This window comes from Mandrillus leucophaeus, unplaced genomic scaffold (genome assembly GCF_000951045.1).
Source record: "Mandrillus leucophaeus isolate KB7577 unplaced genomic scaffold, Mleu.le_1.0 Scaffold1215, whole genome shotgun sequence".
In the NCBI taxonomy this organism is placed as follows: domain Eukaryota; kingdom Metazoa; phylum Chordata; class Mammalia; order Primates; family Cercopithecidae; genus Mandrillus; species Mandrillus leucophaeus.
In genome coordinates, this window is record NW_012100488.1 from 923,152 (window position 1) to 937,969 (window position 14,818).

The following is a 14,818-nucleotide window of genomic DNA, read 5'->3' on the forward strand; positions in this document are numbered from 1 at the left end:
TATAAGAATGCTTGTGATTTTTGCACATTGATTTTGTATCCTAAGACTTTGCTGAAGTTGCTTATCAGCTTAAGGAGATTTTGGACTGAGATGATGGGGTTTTCTAAATATACAATCATGTCATCTGCAAACAGGGACAATTTGACTTCCTCTTTTCCTAATTAAATACCCTTTACTTCTCTCTCTTGCCTGATTGCCCTGGCCAGAACTTCCAACACTATGTTGAATAGGAGTGGTGAGAGAGGGCATCCCTGTCTTGTGAATTTGTTCATTCTATATATGAAATTAAACAACCCAGCTGTGTGCCTTCATAAATAATCGCTTAATTGAGAACTGTAATTTTTTTTTTTTTTTTTTTTTTTGAGACAGACTCTCGCTCTGTCACCCAGGCTGGAGTGCAATGGGGCGATCTCAGCTCACTGCAACCTCTGCCTCCTGGGCTCAAGTGATTCTCCTGCCTTAGCCACCCAAGTAGCTGGGATTACAGGCACCGCCACAAAGCCTGGTTAATTTTCATATTTTTAGTAGAGATGGGGTTTCGCCATGTTTGCCAGCCTGGTCTCCAACTCCCGGCCTCAAGTGATCTGCCCGCCTCAGCCTCCCAAAGTGCTGGGATTATAGGCATGAGCCACTGCACCCAGCCAGAACTATAATTTCAAATGTAATCATGTATGAAAACTTCCCTGAATAATAAAAAGCAAGCAAACTATGGATACAGGAATTTCTAAAACTTACATAAAATTTAAGTCTATTTAACAAACTAGGGTGAGGAATCTCTCTTCAAAGGTATCCCTCCCCTGTGCATGGAGAGACGTACCTGTATGCTGCCCGGTGCCTCTGCAGAGCAACTGCAGCCAGCTGAAGCCTGGCCTCCACCACAATCTCCAGCTCGCCAGCGGAGCACTGAGACAGGCTCTTCTGTTCCACCTCGGACAGAAGGAAGTTTAACCTGTCCTCAGCTTCCATCAGTAACATCGACTAAGGAAAGGATACCATACATGACTGAGTTCAGAAATAATACAAATAATGTCTCTTCCTTCTTTAGCAAATATTTTTCATGTACTGAAAAATAACAATGAACGGAAGACCAAAAAGGAACTCTGTATCTAATCATCAGAGAAGAGAGTTCAGCAAAAAGGAAAAAGGCAACAGAAAATGAAAAGGAAGGTGAAAGCAAGCATCAGCATGAACGACAGTGACTTTTTCTTTTATGCACAGCTGGTGCTTACTATTCACAGTAGTTATGTTCTATAAAGTTCTCGCAAACACTGATTACTGGACACTGAGCCATTGCTCCTAGGGGAGATATGGAGAAAAGTACCTGAGAGCCTCTGGTCACAACATTTTCATTAACTGCTCAATACATAGCCTTGTTTAATGTGTGTTTGTGGCTAAGGATATATAACAGTATATTTAACATATACTGTTAATTCGCTAACCTGCAACTCACAGCCAATAGTACTCACTTTTGAAGGAAGCTTAGCTAACACACATAGTTTCTCCGGGTCATCACAGCCCTCTTAACTTAGAAATGCTCCACAGCACTTCAGCACTATGCTGGAGGGTCATTGTAAATATTGACAAAAATGCAAAAAGCATGGTACTAAACAGACCATGAAAAGGACACTTGTTTATAGTACGAGAGTGGCAACAAAAAGTCAGAGCATCTTCTTGTTCGACTCAGCTGGGAATGTGTGATTGGGCAGCTCAAATTTTTCTATGCTCTGTATGTCTTCACGAATAGCCAACTAAGGGCCAAAAGTATTGATTTTCAGACTACAAATAAATTTCAGTAGATCCGTAAATTAGCAAACACAGAATCTGTGAATAATGCGGATCAACTGTATTTCAAGTTACAGTATGGTCACCTAGTTGGTAATGTGAAGATATTGAGATTTTTACAGTAGACAATCAATAGTAAATAGCAACCTGACATGGCAGAAGATAAAGGGACCAACCAATCTTTCAAGTGACAGGCCACTAAAAATGTACTTGTGCAGAGCAGTGAATATTACATAAATATTAGGGCAATTTAGCATAATGTTTAAGAACGTGGATGTGGATTTTGAATCAAACAGATGCAGTCCTCCTGGATCTATATTTTATTAGTTGTATGATGTTAGTCAAATTGTTAGATGTTTAAGTCTCAGTTTTCTCATGGTTCAGCACAGCACAGTTCAAAACTGATTACTACCTACATCATTAAGTTATAAAAATTAAATAATCATGCAAAAGCTGTTGTTGCCATTGTCATCACTATTATTGGGAAATGATAAACAGGGCATTGAATACTTATATTCCACCAAATAGTGAATCATGTTTTTTGGGGGTTTTTTTGAAATGGAGTTTCGCTCTTGTTGCCCAGAGTGGAATGCAGTGGTGCGATCTTGGCTCACTGCAACCTCTACCTCCTGGGTTCAAGTGATTCTCCTGCCTCAGCCTCCTGAGTAGCTGGGATTACAGGCATGCACCACCACACCCGGCTAATTTTGTATTTTTAGTAGAGACGGGATTTCTCCATGTTGGTCAGGCTGGTCTTGAACTCATGACCTCAGGTGATCCGCCCACTTCGGCCTCCCAAAGTGCTGAGATTACAGGTGTGAGCCACTATGCCCAGCCAAATCATATTTTCTGAAGCACTTTAATCAGGTTGTGAAGTCAAAACTGGACATCCACTTTTCTCATGAGGAGTAAACTCCATCTCTGACTCCAATCCATTCTTATGCAAGAAAAGGTAATTGCTCTCACAAGAGCAAGAATAACTCTGATAGCAGGCCCATCCAGGGCCTAATAGTGCATTTTTGGTAACTAACTTATTATGGTTTGAAAACAATTTCAAACTTACCTTTAGCATGCTAAGAGTGGTCTCATCTTTAAGTTTTGTAAGATTATAAAATGAACTTCCATCATCCTTTGAATATATCTCTATAAAGACACAAAATTTTGGAAGGACCAAGAATACCTATGGTTAGTTTAAATATTAATTCTAGGTTTATTTTATTTTGAGACAGGGTCTGGCTCTGTCACCCAGGCTGGAGCACAGTGTCACAATCTCAGCTCACTGCAACCTTTGCCTCCTGGGCTCAAGCCATCTTCTCATCTCAGCCTCCCTAGTAGCTGGGACTATAGGCCACCATCATGCCCGGCTAATTTTTGTATTTTTTGTAGAGATGGGGTTTCACCATGTTGGCCAGACTAGTCTTGAACTCCTGAGCTCAAGTGATCCACCCATCTCGGCCTCCCAAAGTGCTGGGATTATAGGCATGAGCCACTGCACCCACCCTAATTCTATTAATAGTTTTTAAAACTCATCATTCACAGGAAAACTATCCGTAAGTTTAATAATTTTTTAAAACACAATGATAATATAGAAACATAGGAATATAGAAGCATATTCCTATATCAAATAGTCCCTAATGTTATATATTAGAAGGCTGAAGCTGATTCTTACAACAAATCAGACAATTCTGAAAGAATTCTTTAGGTATTTAGTGATGTTATTCAAGCTATTGGCTACTGATATAGTTTCTCCTCTAACATTTCAATAAGATCTCTGTGGAAGCATCAGTTCTTCTGATATGTACATGCCCCTCAGTCTAAGAGCTGAGCGTGAGACCAGTTGGAACAGCATAATCCACAATACTCGAATATCTCTTTCAAAATCTCATCCACGATCCAAAGTCTGCTTTTATTCTGAACTGTGGAGAAGTGAGAGAATTCAGATCACTGTCTTTGCCTGCTTCATTCAACTGGGCTTCTAGATTATGGGAGAGAAAGATGAACCACAAATCATTTTACTACAAATGACAGAAAAATATATCCACCTGAAGAAATTAAGTTTGTTAAGTGCGAAGAAGAATTCTAAAATAACATGGAACTTAATACACCTAACTTCCTCTCCTCTTTCAACACCAACCTTCCCTACCTGGCTAGCCTCCTAAATTATGAGGGTCTGAATCTAGGGGTCAGCTGAGGATGAGGGAGGGCTAGGGCTCTTGGAAGGCCCAGCAGGAGGATCTGAGACTGGGCTTTCTCACCTAAGGGAGAAAGTAAGAATGAGAGAGACAATGATGGAGAGAAAACAAATGCCTGAACATGGTACAAAAGAAGCCTGGAATGCATGTTACCATACAAAAGACCCTAGGAAGAGTTTAACCTAGACATTTCGATGAACCTGTGTGTGATAAAATTAACACAGGTCCCACACGAGTGTTCTGCTCTAGAATAAAAAGAGGAGCTAGACAGGCCATCCATAGGCGAAGAGATATAGGAGTCCTCATGTCTTAGGAGAGGCTGGTTACCTGCCTGCCACTCTACATCTCACTGACTTCACCTTCTCCATTGCATAGCTGATGCCAACATGACAGGAACCCCAATGGGATGACCAGCAAAAATAACACCATATCCAGGATCTGAGGTTCAGACTAATCATGTTCACTTAATGCATGCTCCTCTCCTTTCTGAGCACTTGGCAAGCCATACTTCCCGCCCTCTTTGCACTTAAATATGGTCTTATCCAATTAAATAAGAATTCCAGAATTCCAGACTAAATTTCAGAGTTCCATTTAAGGGCTCATGTGCCACCCTATGCCTTTCTAGGCAAGGTCAGAGCAGAGTGTTTCAGATGGTGCGCCTCCAAGATAGTAGCACTTGGCTACCTGAGTGGCTTTGCAAAACACAGCCCCTTGTCAATCTGAGCAAGAACTAAATCCTTGCTGTGGTAAGCCATGATATTTAAAGACTGATTTGCTACAACAGACCAGCTTAGCCTGACTTCTACAGGGGCTCAGTAGGCAAGGAGAGGAAACTCAAATGGGAAATAGAACTGCTAGGAGGCATGACAAATTGAAACCAAAATAATAAGAACACTTAGGGAAGTGCAAGCAGAGTACCAGAAAATGCTTTCTGGAATGAAATGCTTTGTCAAAATGCAGATTCTTTCAATGTTTAGGCAGGTATCAGGCAGATGTGCTTCCAATCAAATCCCTGATCTAAAAGAATTAAGAGAAACATCTCCAATCAAAAAATCAAATTTTCTAAAATAAAATAAATAGATCTCTTATCTGCTTTTATGGAAGCCAGAAGACTAGGATTAACATCTAGAAATACTGAGGAAAGGATAGAAAATCTACATATTTAATTCTAAACAGGTAATTACATATGTAAAAAGGTAGTACTAAATAAAGTTATTGAAATAGAATGAACATGCTAAAGGAAAACGAATAAGAATCTAGAATTAAAATCAACTAAAATCAGGAGTTGGATGTGAAGTGAGGTGATGTCACCTGCTGAAGGGAAAAGCATGGGAGAAAAGGGGAAACTGGAAGTTTTTCCAGGTCTTTGATTTGAGTGGAGTAGCTTGGTAAGTGAACTAGCTGCTATGTTATCTACAAATGATAGTAGAGAATATGGGTCTAATTGTGAACTCCAGGAAGGGAAAATTAAAAGGGCACAAAATATGAAAAAATGAGAAAATATGTTCTTGGACGGGAAGACAATAAAAATACATAAATTACATTAAAATTAATATAAGCATCTTAACGAATTCCAATGAAAAAGCCTTTTGTCTTTTGTTATTGTAGTTTTCTTGTTTAGAATCAGATTGAATTACCTTGAAGTATGTAGGTAGAATATTCCTAAGAATATATAAGGAAAATAGGAAAAAGTGAAGGGTGAATAGTGATGACCTTAACAGACAAAAGTACTAATTTTTTCCAGATTGTTCTTTCAGGAATCATGAATCTAGTAATACTTCACCCCTTCTAGAACCCACAATCCATTGACACTACCAGTGTTTCACTGTTCCCTTTCCCTCTCTTTCCCCTGCCATCTCATCCCTCCTTACCCAGCTTTAGTTCCTTAGTTTATCAAACATAATCATTCTTGCAAACACCTTAAATGTCTTTACCCATCTCTCCTTTATGGCACCTACCTGGTCAATCCTCAAGCCCCAGCAAATCCAATTCTCTGTTGACATCGGCAGCCCTGAATTTTAATGTGGCTGGGAAAAAAACCATGCTAACTCTTCTCACTTTAAATTCATACAGAAATACAAAAAGGCTCTGCAAGCTGCCCAGCAGTCCTGCTCCATTTCCCTAGTCCATCTGCCCTCCTATGCTCTCAGACAACTAATTCATCCCTTCTCTTCTCTCCTTAAATCTCCAACACTTCCTCCCTGGTTCTCACTCAGTTGATGTCTTTGTTTCCCATTCCAATGAAGAAACCAAAGAAATTACCAAATAACTTGCAAACATATCTACAACACATCTATCCATCCACTAGCATGTAAACCTATACACTCTGCCCTTCAACTTGTCATTATAGGTGAATTTTATGTTGCCATGTAGGGCCAAACCCTCCACTTGAGTGCTAGTTCCATTCCCATCTTGCCTACTTAAGGGTATCAAGTTAGAAATCTCCTCACTCCACACCTTGCATCATCATTATTTTCCCTCTTTCTATTTGATGATTCCTATCAAAACAAAAACAGATTGCTACTTTTTCAGTTTAAAAAAAAAAAAAAAACCTTCTTTTGTCCCTTTCAGCAGCTTCCCCATTTATCTCCATTCATTCTGATTCCCCCGCACACATTCTGTTTGATTCCACTCCAATAAGGGTTAGTTCAACAAAGTTCATCTTCTAGATTCTTCAATGACATTCTTTTTGTTAAGTCCAACCTCCATCTTCCTTGGCCTTTTGATTCAATTGATCACTCCTTCCTCCTCAAAACACCTTGTTCACTCATCCTTTCTCAGTCTCCTTTGTGGATTCTCCTTCATTTATTTGACCTCTTGTTGATGAAACCAAGCATTTCTCCTGTCTCTTCTCCATCTAAACTCATTTCCATGGAGATGACGCGCAGTCTTAGGCCTTTAAATACCATCTATAGGCTAATGATTGGGAAACATTTCTTCAGTGTGGACTTCTCTCCTGAGCTCCAGAATCACATCTCAAACTATCTACTCTTTAGTTCCATTCAGGTACTTAAAAGGCATCCCACACTTAACCTGCCCCAGAGTGAACTTCTGATCTTCCCTTTCAAATCTTTTTGACTCCACCTTCAAGGTATATCCAGAATCTGGCTACTTCTCACCACCTCCACTGCAACTACTCTTGTTGAAGCCATCATAAGCTCTAATTGAATTATTCAATAGCCTTTTAAAAAGAAATATGATTATGCTCTTCAAATTATTCACCCTGTTGGTTCCCCTAACCCCATAGCCTGACCTAGTCTCAATACAGAAACCAGAGTTAGGCTTTAGAAACTTTTAGTTCTTCCTCTTAAAACTTTTCCAGTGGTATTCCAACTCGCTCAGAATAAAAGCCAAGTATTTTATAATGACCTTCAAATCCTTTCATAATCACTCTGTTATCTCCCTGACAGCATCTCCTAGAACTTTCACCTTTGTTCACTCTGCTCCAGCCATACTGGGCTCCAGCTGTTCCTCAAGCATGCCAGCCACATGCCCATCTCAGAGTCTCGGTATTTGTTCCCTTAATCTAGAATACTATTCCTCAGAAACTCACATCTCATTCCCTCTCCTTTTTTAGACCTGTGCTCAAATATCACCTGTTTATTAAGACTCTTCCTGACAACCCTATTTTAAATTACACCCCACTCCTGTACTCCCTAACCCCCTTTCCTGCTTTCCAAAGCACTTGTTACCATGTAACCCACAATGCCTTTATTCATTTAATTTACTGTATTTTTCTACCATAACAAGTTTTAAGAGAGTATTTTTGTGTTTATTTTCACTGTTACCTTTTCAATTCTCAAATAACATAGCAGGTAATAAATAGTTTTCAGTTATAAAATCAAATTAACTATTTTATTAACACAAGAAGCCAGGAAAATCAGTAGTAGAAATAGAGAATCAAGAATCATACCCTATTTCACTTAACATAATGTCCTCCAGTTCTATCTGGGTTGCTACAAATGACTGGAGTTCATTCTTTGTTATGGCTGAATAATATTCCATTGTGTATATATACCATATTTTCTTTATCCATTCATCCATTGCTGGACACTTAGGTTGATTCCATATCTTGGCTATTGTTAATAGTGCTGCAATAAACATGGTAATGCAGGTATTCCTTTGATAAACTGATTTTCTTTTCTTTTGGATATACAGAAAAGATTTCTGGATCATACAGTAGTTCTACTTTCAGTTTTTTGAGGAATGACTATACTGTTTTCAATAGTTGTACTAATTTACATTTCCACCAACAGTATATGAGCATTTTCCTTTCTCCACATCCTCACTAGCATTTGCTATTTTCTGTCTTTTTGGTAAAAGCTATTTTAACTGGGGTGTGATTATATCTCATCGTGGTTTTGATTTGTATTTTCCTGATTATTAGGGATGGTAAGTATTTTCTCATATGCTTTTTGGCCACTAATATGTCTTCTTTTGATAAATATCTACCCAGGTCTTTTGCCTACTTTTTATTTGAATTACTTGTGTTTATTTTGCTGTTGGGTTGTGTGAGTTCTTTATATGTTAAGTGAAATAAGCCAGGCACAGAAAGAAAAACACTGCCTGTTCTCACTCATATGTGGGAGTTAAGAAAAAAATTGTTTTCATGGAGCTAGAGAGAATGGTGGTTACTAGAGGCTGGGAAGGGGAGATGGGAAGGAGGGATGAAGAGAAGTTCATTAGTGGGTACAAACATGCAATTAAATAGAAGAAATAAATTCTGGTGTTTGATAGCACAGTAGGGTGACTACTGTTAACAAGAATTTATAGTATATTCCAAAACAGAAGAGAAGATTCAGAGTGTTCCCAACACAAAGAAATGACAAGTGTTTGAGATAAAGGATATCCCAATTACCCTGATTTGATCATTACACACTTTATGTGTATATAAAAAAAATACCCCACATATGTGTACAACTATTACATATTAATTTTTAAAACTGTAAAATGAAAAAAGAATCACAACCTAGTACATATGAGAATTTATTATATAATGAATTTCTTATTTCAGCGAGGAAAAGATAGATTTTTTAAATAAATGATAATGACACACTAGCTATTTATCTAAACTTACAAAGGATATAACATCTCAGGGAAAAGAGATGTCCAAAGTCTGAAACACAATAAGTAATGGTGAGCAAAGAAAACAGCAAATAAGTAGGTAAAGCTAAACAACTATTGAGTGGGAAAAAAAATAGTATAATGTCTAAATATCAAATTAACAAAAAAAAAACCTAAAACCTAAAGCTATCAAATTATTAAAGTAGGAAGGGGTGATCAGAGCAAAATTATCTATGAAGAGGGTAGAGATACTAATTAACTTTAAATTTTAAGTTAAATATGACACATCAATTTCATTCCTAGATATACAGAAGCTCTTACTCATAAGCACTCAGAGACATGTACAAGAATGTTTATAGAAAACAGTCTAAATGTCTATCATCAGTACATGAAGAAATAAAATGAAAATAAAGGAATCACAGCTACCAACATAAATATAGATAAATCTCAAAAACACATTGTTCAGGAGATTAACTTCTGGCATCCCAATGTGAAGAGCTCTATGAACCCACTTTACCATTAAATTAGTAAAAATTATTGGTTTTTTAATGCTTGAAGTCTCTGGAAATGATTCTAAAGCCATACAGCAAATGATTAAACATCTACTCAAAAACACTTACTAAAATGCGGTGAGAACAGTACTACAAGTCTGCGGTATTTGGAGAAAGATGACTACTTCTCTTCCCCCCGCCTGTTCAGTGAGATGGAAACTTCACTTCAAACTGGCACAACTAAGAAGACAGGGTTCCCTTGTTCCACCCAGCCTCACCACCTTGTGGGACAGAGTCTCTAGCTTAAGTAAAGTAACACTGATAACACAGGAGCCCCTCTAAGGTTTTTTCCCAACTCGTAAGGGTAGTTAACAAAGAAAATAATAAAGACTGAAATACATAATAATAAAATAGAAAATAGAAGAAAAAGTAGAAGAAATCAACAAAATCGAAAAACCTATAGCTAGACTGAGAAAGACAAAAGGAGAAAAGACTCAAATTAATAGAATTGGAAATGAAAGAGGAAACATGACTATAATCTTACAAATTTCAAAAAAAGAATTATAAAGGAAGACTATGAAAAATTGTATGCCAATAAATTAAATAACACAGATGAAATGGATGAATTCCTAGAAAGACACAAACTATCAAAACTGAGTCAAGAAATAGACAATTTTAAGAGAACTACAAAAAGAGATTGAATTGCTAATCAAAATGCTATCCACAAATATAAGTTCAAGCTCAGATGTCTTCACTGTTGAATTCTACCAAACATTTAAAGAGTTAATATCAATTCTTCACAAACTCTTCTAAAATATAAAAGAGGAGGGAATACTTCCCAACTCATTCTATGAGGCCATATTAATTACGTCTTTACATTTTCTGTATATCTCAAGACCAGCCTGGCTAACATGATAAAAACCCATCTCTACTAAAAATACAAAAAAATTATCCAGGCATGGTGGCAGGCACCTACTGGGCAGTAAATCCAGCTACTCAGGAGACTGAGGCAGGAGAATTGCTTGAACTCGGGAGGCGGAGGTTGCAGTGAGCCTAGATCGCACCATTGCACTCCAGCCTGGGTGACAAGAGCAAAACTCCGTCTCAAAAAAAAAAAAAAAAAAAAAAAAAAAAAAATTCTGTATGTCTGATGCAGAAATGATAACTTTTGGGGCCTTGCTGACTTCCCAGCTTCTAGAGATGGTAAAAGACTCACCTGTGAGCACACCTTTCATGTGCAAACTAAAGAGCCCGTGCCCCCACCACCTCCTTTATTAGGCTCTTACTCTAGGCCACTCTTCCCCTAATCACCCCAAGCCCAGTTATCAGTTATCTAGAGACAGCCCCTATCCTGTCAGGGCTCACTGAAATTATTCAAACTAAAATTATTCAAATACTAAGCCTGTTCACCCTGCCTTACCCATTCATTTGCATAGCAACCACAATAAAGGCTCTTGCTCATGTTTCCCTCCCACTGCCCTCTGCCTCCTGAGACACAGCCCAGCTCTCCTATGTTCCCTTCTCCCACAGTGGTGTCGCACACCCTTCCTCTTGGAAACTGTAACTATTTTTTCAATGGCAGTCATCTGATCTGTTGGTCTCACCATAAGAAAAACCTACATTTTGAAATAGAGGCCCCAGAATTACTCTGATATCAAAACTAGACAAAGACACTATAAGAAAACTAAAGACCAATACGTCTTATGAGTATGAATGCAATAATGTTTAACAAAATGCTAGCAAACAGAATCTAACAAGTGAAAAGAACTTATAGGCCACACGCAGTGGCTCACACCTGTAATCCCAGCACTTTGGGAGGCAGAGGCAGGCAGATCACTTGAGATCAGGAGTTTGAGAGCAGCCTGGCCAACATGGCGAAACCCCATCTCTACGAAAACTACAAAAAATTAGCTGGGCATGGTGGCAGGCGCCTATTGTCCCAATTACTTAGGAGGCTGAGGCAGGAGAATCACTTGAACCCGGAGGCAGAGGTTGCAGTGAGCTGAGCTTGCACCACTGCGCTCCAGCCTGGACAACAGAGTGAGACTCCATCTCAAAAAAAAAAAAAAAAAATTATAAACCATGATCAAGTGGGACTTATCCCAAGAATGTAAGGTTGGTTAAACGTCCAAAAATCAATTAATGTAACACACCATATCAGCAGAATAAAAAGCAAGAACCACATAATCATCCCAATAGATGCAGAGAGAGCATTTAATAGAATTCAGCACTTTCATGATAAAAATCACTTGACAAACTAAGAATAGAAGAGAAATTGCTCAACCTGATAAAGCATATCTATGAAAAACCCACAGTTAATATCAAACTGAATGGTAAAAATCACCTATTTTTAAGGCAACATCTAATACAACTGAAAATTTCTCTATAGCCCAAAATCCCACCCATGGGTTATATATCCCATAGAAAGATACACTATGTCATCCGGGTATGTTGCACAGTGGCAATGTTCCTTGGAAATGAAGTGCACGTGCACCAGTGGAGGGGCACATTCCTTCTTATTCAATCACTCCTCTAGTGGTGCACATGCACTTTGTTTCCAAGGAACATACATGGGGGATGATCATGGCCTAGAATACTACACAGTCAATATAACGGACCAAAACAAAGCAGTAGACTTGGAGTGATTTCAACGAAGATTTTCTGCATGGGAAATACCAAATGCAGAAAAATGTGAATATACCATTTTGTAAATAAATGATAAATCCCATCATGTATGTGTATATGTATATGATAGTGTATTATATATAAAGTATATGAATATGGATATATATAAACAGTTATGTATATGCATACACCTAGACATAAGTACATATGTGTGTCATTATATGAGCTTAGAGAAAGATGTGGAAGAATATATACTATATCATTTATATAGATTAGTGGGGGCTAGGAGAATAGTTAGTGAAAGGGAGGAGAAAGGGAAATAAGCAAAAAATAAAACAACTACCTTTCAAGTTTGGTAGGTTTGGTTTGCTCCTGTCGGTAATTACCGTCTTAAATTTATTTTCTGGGACACAATTTATTGTCGCAGCCACACTTAGGAAAAAGTATGCTTTAACAAAATTAAACTTATTTAAGAGATGCGGTTGGCCAATTGTAACCAGAACTGCAGGCAAGCCTTTATTTCTTAATTCATCCATTGCCTTAAAAAAATGGAAAAAAGGAAAAAGAGCAAGTTAGAAAAATACTTTTTCAGATATTATTAGCTTCATTCTTTTGCAGTCCACATTTGGTGTTGGATGAAGGAATATAGGGCTGGGCACGGGGTATTGTAAATGGGAGGTCTATTGAGAGAGACATGTAACGTCGGAACCATCTAAACAGTTCAACAATGCTTCTGCTGTTCCCCACCAATTTCTGACCTGTGCCTCATGAGGCCAGTTCTGCCATCATGGCAGAGTAAACCTGGTGCTCAGAGTGAAGGATGGGATCCTTTATCAAAACAGACAAACTGGAAGCTCATTAGACACATACACTGGCTACTCTGCTTTAGTGTGAGTAAATCAGAGATACTATGACAGGAAGAAGAAAAGATGGGCAGACAAGCAATCTCCCTACCCTGCTTAGAGTCCACCGTCAATCATTAGAACCCTTCTCATATACACCCTCAACCCCCTGGGTCCTCGCCTATCCAAACACACTTCCTTAGCAAAATCGCAGCTCCAACTCTGAAATCCAACTCTGAGCCCTCTTAGGGTCTGCGTCCCTGGGGTGGAAAAGGGATGGAGAAAAATCACACAATCACACAAATTATCCCATTTTAAGTACCCAACCAAACCTCAATGCTGCCTGGTAATATTCCAATAGTTTGCCAGTCCATTCACCCTCTCTTTCTTTCTTAGACAACCATTTCGCACTCTTCTCTCCTCTGAATTCTAACCTTTCCTTCCCTGGTTTCCTCCCAGCCAATGGCCTTGCTTCCTCCACTTCACTAGGAAAACTGAAGCAGTCAGAGTAGAGCAAACTCCTCCATCTGTTTCACCCACCTGAGCATCTGCCCCCACAGCTCTACCTTCCTTTCTGCTATCTAAGGCTGGCATTACCACTTAGGCCATCATTCCTTTCTCCAATGGCCTACTCAGCCATTCTCTCCTATATCATAAATATGCCACTCTCTACAGAAACATTCCTATCAGCACACAGCCATGCTTCATCTCCTCCATTTCAATAACCCCAAAACTCTCTATACCCCAACTTCCTTCTCCAGCCACTACCCCATTCTTTCCTCCCCTTCACAACAACACTCTGAAGAGTTCCAGTTTCTCTCCTTTCATTTGCTCCTAAACCCACTCCAACCCTACATCTTAACCCTTTGGTCAAATTCACCGATGGCCTACACTTGGCTAAATCCAATGTTCAATTATCAGTCTTCAAATACCATGTTACTTCTGATCTGATGCCATTATTTTATATGCCGATTAAGCTGTCACATGCCATCAACTGTAAAACGCATTCTGATTTTAGAGACATTAAATGTGAAAAATTCATGTTTAAGATTCAGAGTATTATTGTATTTGATTCATCATCAAAATTTGTACTACTGATCACCCACTCTTTCCAAACATGCTTTCTCCTCTTGGCTTTCAGGCCACCACACTCCCTTGGTTTCCTTCCTATCCCTCTGGCCTCTCCTTTTCTGTCTTCTTTGCTGGTCCCTCTTCTCTTATACCTCTTAATATTGGACTGTCCTGGAACTCAGTACTCTTCCTTCTCCTCACTCCCTCCCCTTAGGTGATCTTAATCAGGCTCATGGTTTTAATCTCATCTGAATACTGAAGAAATCACAACTTTTTTGCTGTAGCTCCAACCTCTCTTCTGAACTCCAAATTCACAGAATCAACTTCTGACTCAACTCCTCCACTTGGATGTCTAACAGATATCTCAAATACATCTCTAAACTCAATATCTCCAACACAGAGAGAGAGAGAGAGAGAGAGAGAGAGAGAGAGAGAGACCCCCCCACACACACACAAATGTAAACGTTTTGAGGTTTGGGAATTTGTGTTATGGTTGACAATGTATTTGATTGACAGCATCAGAACAGTACCTGGCACATGGCGGGCACAACAGATTAGGAAAAGTAATCCCTTTATGGCATAAATCAGTCAGGACACACTACTGCTCAAAACTCTCCAGTGGCTCTTCATTTTGCTCAGATAACAGCCTGGTTACAACGGCCCTACTACCCCTTCTCAATTTGACCTGTCTGACCTTATCTCTTACTGCTCCCATCATTCACAGAGCTCTAGCCACACTGGCTTAGATGTC

At 38.9% G+C, this 14,818-nt stretch overlaps 1 protein-coding gene across 1 annotated transcript in view; it reads right to left on the minus strand.

The window, feature by feature from the left end:
• LOC105533026 (cilia- and flagella-associated protein 54-like) overlaps positions 1-14,818 on the minus strand; it is a gene marked incomplete at its 5' end in the record, with an annotated part of 140,743 nt that overhangs the window by 99,654 nt on the left and 26,271 nt on the right. Inside the window, 3 exons of the mRNA XM_011971362.1 lie at positions 818-978; positions 2,846-2,925; positions 12,498-12,693. Of these exons, the coding sequence (XP_011826752.1) occupies positions 818-978; positions 2,846-2,925; positions 12,498-12,693 (437 nt within the window). The remainder of the gene's footprint in view (positions 1-817; positions 979-2,845; positions 2,926-12,497; positions 12,694-14,818) is intronic.